Below are 6,726 nucleotides of genomic sequence, written 5' to 3' on the forward strand. Positions count from 1 at the left end.
ACAAATCAATTCAAATCTGCAGGGTGCTGCTGCAAGCCCCTTTCTTCAGCCAATGTAAGGGCAGTGTGACTTTTGCACGGATGAAAAAGAGAAGACCTGGCAGCACCTTCTGGGACGCTTACTTGCAAAGACCACGGTGTGTCCATTTGCAGCCGCTGCTCCACCTCAGCTGGAGTCCACAAACTATAATTAATATTTAATATTTATATTTCAGGCTGAAGTAGTTTTAAAATGACTGTGTCATTTAAAGTGGAAAAATATTACTGTGTGATATTTTTACACCATTTCTGGGAAGTCGCCATTTTTTGTCCTTTGGCTAAAAAGGGTCAGGACTTTTAAGGATCATCTGAGGTTTAAACACCACAGCCTCCATGAGTATTGTTGCTAAACATACCCGTTCCTTTATGAACAAAGTGCACCCATCTTCTAATGACTTGAGTTCCAGTAAGAGTATACATGTGAGAAAGCTCAAATCATCTGCTTTCTTGAACACGACAGTGAATTCACTCTACTGAAATGGTCTTCAAAGTCTAATATGCTATGTTGGATCTCAATACAATAAATGTATGCCACAAAGAATGAAGACAGTTCTGAAGCTAAAAGGGACTCTAACCTGGTGCCAGCAATAATGAAGTCAGTGTATCCCAAATTAGTCCCAAATTAGTCCAGAAAACCTCATTAATAACTTTCTTCACAAGTAATCCTTTTTTAAAGTGAAAGTTCTTCTGATAACCTTTATCCTAAGATGGAACATTTCTATCGTCACTAGGGTTGCGAATTTTCAAAGATGGAATCTTTCCATGGGAATTAACGGGAATTTATGGGAATAAACGGGAATTAACGGGAATTTATGGGAATTTATGGGAATAAAGTGGGAATAAAGTCGGAATTTATGGGAATAAAGTGGGAATTTTCAAAATTGAAGGTTGGCTCTTCTTAGGGAACTTAAATATAGTTGAGCAAAGTATATTTTAGCATAATATTGACAAAAACAAACAAATGCAATTCAAATACACTTGAATATCCATGCCATTCCTTAATCACATGTACAGAGCACAAGCTTGCTGCATGGCTATTGAGACCACCTACTGGCACTGTGCATGCCTCCATCACATGTACACATGGACCACACTTTTGAGCCTGAAGGACAAAGAGTATTGAAGGCACACATTTGAGCCTGTGGACTTAACAAGTGAGGTAAGTTTTGATGATATTATGGGAAAATATATTCATTAAATGTTTAAATTGTGAATATCACATAAAATGTATTAATCTGGTAGATAGCAATCTTATAAGATGCTAAATAAAATGCTAGCATCTGTTAGATGCTAAATAAGCCATGACATGCATTGTCTACTCATCTACTGGATGAAGAGTTCAGTCGAGTTCAAGCAAAGGTGAAACAGACCATTGACCAAGCTGACTGTATTTCAGTCATCTCTGATGGATGGTCCAATATCAGGGGACAAGGAATTATTAACTACATAATCACCACTCCTCAGCCTGTGTTCTACAAGAGTGTAGACACAAAGGAAAACAGACACACAGGCCAATACATTGCAGATGAGCTAAAAGTGATCATCAATGACCTTGGACCAGATAAGGTTTTTGCACTGGTCACTGACAACGCAGCCAACAGGAAGGTTGCCTGGGCACATGTGGAGGAGACCTACCCTCATATAACTACTATTGGCTGTGCAGCCCATACACTAAATCTTCTCCTAAAAGACATAATGGCACTAAAACCAATGGACACTCTGAATAAGAGAGTGAAGCAAGTTCTGAAATATGTTAAAGGCAAACAAGTAACTTCCGCTACATTTCTGTCAAAGCAAAAGGAAAAGAACAAGAGTACTACACTGAAGCTTCCCAGCATAACGCGATGGGGTGGTGTTGTTATCATGTTTGACAGCCTTCTGGAGGGAAAGGAGTCTCTGCAAGAGATGGCCATATCCCAGTCTGTAGGCATCGACAGTGACATCAAGAAGGTCATCTTGGATGATGTGTTCTGGGAAAGAGTATCTAGCAGTCAGAAAATCCTCAAACCTATTGCAGCAGCAATGGCGAAGATAGATGGGGATGGTGCCATCTTGTCAGATGTCCAGTGCCTTTTTGCAGAACTCAAAGAAGAAATCCAGACAATTCTGCCCACTTCCCTACTACTGAAAGCAGAGGAAACAGCTGTGGTCAAGTCATTGGAACAGCGGAGGGAGTTCTGCATGAAGCCAGTGCATGCAGCATACATGCTGGACCCCAAATATGACAAGGGCATACTTTCTGGGGAAGAGATCAACGGTGCCTATGCAGTCATTACAGCCATGTCTGACCACCTGGGTCTCGATAAAGGCAAAGTTCTAGGCAGTTTGGCAAAGTATCGAACAAAGCAAGGTCTTTGGAAAGGGGATGGAATATGGCAGTCATGCCAGCACATATCTGCAGCCACCTGGTGGAAGGGACTATGTGAATCTGAGGCCCTTGCACCTGTAGCCTCCATCCTCCTCCAAATCCCACCATCATCAGCCGCCTCCAAGCGCAACTGGTCACTGTTTGGCAACACCCACACAAAGGTTCGCAACAGGCTCACAAATGTGAGAGTGGAAAAGCTGGTCGGCATTCGGGCAAACCTACGGCTCTTTGAGCCTGACACAGAGCCATCCTCAACAAGGCTGGAAAGTGACACTGAAGAGGAAGACTCAGAGTTGGATGCTGAGGAAGTGAACATGTTGTTGGATGATGATGAGGTCCAGGAAGAGTCTATTGACTGAGCAAAAATGAGAAAAGACGATTGCTTGAAGGAAGATTTGCATGTTTAATGGGACGTTTTGGAGGATAAGTGGCATTTTTCTTTTAACCTTTAGAATGGGACTTTGTGGAGATTTTTGGACAGGGGGCATTTTTGAATGAGCGGGGTTAGGGGATGGTAATATTGAACTCAACATTTCTGTTTTTATTCATCCATGAAACAAGTTATTGAAACGTGTTCTATTCTACTGTACTTACAAATAAATCTGTTGAAATAACTGTTGAAAACATTTTGCATGGAGGTTTTCTTATGATTTCTGTTTATATTTATGCTTGGAAATAATATATTCCCAGTTAGTTCTCCTAAATTCCCATTAATTTCCATAATTCCCATTATTTCCATGGACAGTTTCCAATATGGAATATTTCCAAAATTCCCAAGCTTAACTTACCATGGAAATTTACCGGAAACTTTTCGGAAATTTACCGGAAATTTTCCGCCCCTTTGCAACCCTAATCGTCACAGGAGTGGTCTCTTCCGGGATGATTTATCTTAAATTTCTCTTCTGTATTTTTGCTTTGGTTTGTTTAAACATTTGATCAACTCCTCTCCTCGCTGATTTATAGGTATTTAGACAGCTGGGAAGTAATTGGATAATTTTCCTTGTCCTGGAAAGTCTGGACTTCATTTTTAAAGTTCCATTGAGTTAAGATGTAATGAAATGGGTTGATTGCTTAGCATTTTTAGCAGCGGTATCAAAGGAAACCATTGTTTTTATGTATAAATGACACAAGCTGCTCAAATTCAGGAAAGGTCAGAGCTCATAAAGAAGCAGACTGCTTGCATTCCTAGCATGGTTACTCAAACCTGGGCGGAGAGCGTGAAAAAGAGCAGGCTCTGCCCATGCTACCATCACTGAACACATTTTTAAGCAAAAATCTTGATGTACTGGACTTCTTTCTCATGTAAATATGTGTAAGTGTCCACTCCAGAATATTGGGCTTGTTCAGTAAACTGGGATTCAGCAGTTCTTTCTCTTTCAGATCTGAAATGTGACCTTTGTCCTTATAGGAAAAAATATTGTTTTTACACGAAGACATACCTAACAACCCATATGCACATACTGGACTTTGGAACCTCAGTAAGAAGAACGTGGAAAAACATTTTGTTTTTATTTAAAAAATACAGGGTAACGCTCCACAAATAACACCCTTTAACAGGACAGAATCAGCACAGTATGAGTTCATAGATCCACTGAAGCCCCTGGTTTCTTCATCAGTGCAACAGAGCGACCGAGAAAAATGCAGTGAATGTGCTGACTGAGCCTCTGGATTGTGTTGTCATTGCCGATTTAGGCTGCTCACCACCACATTTGACCTGCTAAATTTGGGGAAATTGAAAAAAAAATGTAGTTATTGTCCTACATGTTACATCCTTTCATGAGTACACAAAGCAAAATCACACAAGTACCTCATTTGTTGTGCTTTTTGTAGATGGCAATGTATTCCTGCACATCATCAGGGGATCCCAGGACCACGGGTACTCTCTGGTGGATACTCGTGGGCTTGATGTCTAAAACGTTCATGGCTCCAGTAGTGGCCATGCCTCCTGCCTGCTCCATGATGAAGGCCATGGGGTTGCATTCATAAAGCAACCTCAGCTGAAAAGCAAAACAAAACAGTAGTGACATGATAAGAATATGAAGTATCAGAAAATCTTTCTCTTTTATTTTTTAAATCACCATTTCTAGACGCTCCACCTCCTCACCTTGCCCTTGGGGCTCTTGACATTAGCAGGATATAAAAAGATTCCTCCGTACACCAAAGTACGATGAACATCTGCCACCATTGATCCAATATATCGACTGCCATATGGGGCAGAGCCATCCTGAAAACAAGTAAATGTAGAATTTATGCTTAGATTAACTTCATATTACTCCTCAATGCAGCATTAGAGATTGACCTTTATGGTGGTCAATTCCACATTAGGATTCTCATTTATTTATTTTATTGGCTTTACCTCTGGGAATTTCTTCTTTTGTAGGTACTCGGTCACATCTGGATAAAAGTGCTGTGCATATCCTTCATTCAGACTGTAGATTTTTCCCTTTTTCTTTATCTTCACATCTTGGTCCACCAAGATGAACTCGCCAATTGCCTGGAAAACAGAGGGGGGAAAAGCAGTATACTGTCTTATATACGCACGGTCAGGTGACAGTTTTGACGACATCTATTAACTTACAGGGTCGAGCATGAAGCAGTTCACTCCCTGACCAGTGGACAAGACCATCATGGTGGCACTGCCGTACAGGGCATAACCAGCTGCTACAATGTTTCTTCCTGGCTGCAGAGCATCCTGCTCAGATGGCTCCCCATCTGTGGTCTATGTGGAAAGATATCAAAAACTTTAAAGTTATTATTGGAACCACAGGCTATCACATATTGTTAGGACAGGTAAGGACAAGGACACCTTACTGGCAGCTGTTATTTAGTTCTCAGTTAACCCTGGGACAGCAATGTGTGTTGATCTGGTACTGAATTGGCTGTTATGTTTATGGTATGTCAGCATACTGAGTACATTTAATTCTCTGACGACCAATTATTTCTCTGCAAAGATAAATAGTGCAATAACACTAAGTGCAATAATCTTTTCTGGCATCGTTGTATTTTTACTCAGTTGTATATAGCATTTGTATTCTATTTTTATCTTATTGTATATTTTTATTCTATTTTATTCTACTGTATATAGTATATTATTTTATTCTATTCTGTACAGCTGTGTACTGTATTTATTCTTATTGTATTCTAATTTTTGCGTCATAACTTTTGCACTGTCCACTTCCTGCTGTGACAAAACAAATTTCCCACGTGTGGGACTAATAAAGGTTATCTTATCTTATCTTAAATGTCATTCGAATTGTTGTTAGTTCACTCAGGGCTGATCGGGACACCGCTCTACAGTGTTGAACAACAACAAGCCGATGTGCTTGGAATCTGCATGCATTACCAGCATCACTGACCTTTTTGTAGATGGCGAATATTGTTCCTATGGAGACAAGACAGTCGATGTTGGAGGAGCCATCGAGCGGATCAAAGCAAACGATGTATTTTCCCTGTCAGGTGAGAAGAGGATTTTTTTTATTCTCAAAGTAAAAGAACACATAGACCTATTCAGACATTAATATACATCTATAGGTGTGAGTCCACATACACTGTTGTCCGGTTCCACAATGATGGCCTTCTCATCTTCTTCTGAGACCAGCACACAGGAGGTGAAGGAAGACTTGATCATGTTGATGACTAGGTCATTGGAGAGGACATCCAGCTTCTTTACTTGGTCCCCTGTCACGTTGGTGCTCCCAGCAATGCCATATCTTCAAAGCACAAATACAAACTATTCACTCTGAAGCTATTTAAGAACTCAATAAAATAAATATGATAACAATATTCTATTACAATCTATTATCTGCTTGTCCTCTACCCCAGGTGGATTTGTGCACACTTGTGCAAGGTTTACCTTTGGCCTGGGGTTAAGTTAAAACTGCTTTATTGGATTGCATGCTGCAGTGCATGTAGCTGCACTAAAGCCAAATATCAAAAGATAATTAAACTGTACAGTATATTCAATAAGAAAAATAAATAACCACTGGTTGCAGGGCTAAATGGTGAAAACTTCCTGAATATTCAGAAGCATCTGGGTTTTTTTTTTTGCTACCTTTCAGAGTCTGAATAAAAAAAAAGAATGTAGTACTCACAGGTTAGCAATCCCAGCCTTTCTGACAGCAGTGGAAATGGCTTTGACAGCTGTGCAGATGGAGTTGAGCAGGTTTGTCAGTTCGCCTGTTCCTTGGGCCTTTCTGCCTTCCTCCAGAACAAACCTGGTGAGCGTCTGCACATTGGTATCAAAAGCTCCTTTGTCAGACATGTTGCTGTCAGGCGTGGGACTGAGACCTAATGCCCTGAGTGAAACAGGTAAGTGTTTCA

General features: G+C 40.4%; 1 protein-coding gene across 2 annotated transcripts; it reads right to left on the reverse strand.

Moving 5' to 3' along the window:
- Positions 1-3,916: 3,916 nt before the first annotated feature.
- fbp1b (fructose-1,6-bisphosphatase 1b) lies at positions 3,917-6,726 on the reverse strand. 2 transcript variants are annotated; one of them, XM_082539144.1, is made up of 8 exons: positions 6,498-6,726; positions 5,954-6,116; positions 5,763-5,855; positions 4,985-5,125; positions 4,763-4,900; positions 4,511-4,630; positions 4,214-4,403; positions 3,917-4,120 (listed from the first exon to the last, which is right to left on the reverse strand). In XM_082539144.1, exons 1-7 carry the CDS (start codon positions 6,665-6,667, stop codon positions 4,215-4,217), a joined length of 1,014 nt encoding a protein of 337 aa, XP_082395270.1. In that variant the 5' UTR covers positions 6,668-6,726; the 3' UTR covers positions 3,917-4,120; position 4,214. The 2 variants fall into 2 exon arrangements, with proteins under 2 accessions (XP_082395270.1, XP_082395269.1); XM_082539143.1 differs by having other exon boundaries at positions 3,917-4,123.

Source organism: Aulonocara stuartgranti (genome assembly GCF_965226115.1).
Source record: "Aulonocara stuartgranti genome assembly, chromosome: 7".
Classification (NCBI taxonomy): domain Eukaryota; kingdom Metazoa; phylum Chordata; class Actinopteri; order Cichliformes; family Cichlidae; genus Aulonocara; species Aulonocara stuartgranti.

Coding starts and splice junctions, on each gene's coding strand:
- fbp1b (XM_082539144.1), bottom strand. CDS start 6,667: ATGTCTGACAAAGGAGCTTTTGATACCAATGTGCAGACGCTCACCAGG. Junction 4,901..4,984: donor ACTGCTTCATGCTCGACCCT/GTAAGTTAATAG, acceptor TCTGTTTTCCAG/GCAATTGGCGAGTTCATCTT. Junction 4,404..4,510: donor TCAAGAGCCCCAAGGGCAAG/GTGAGGAGGTGG, acceptor TTTGCTTTTCAG/CTGAGGTTGCTTTATGAATG.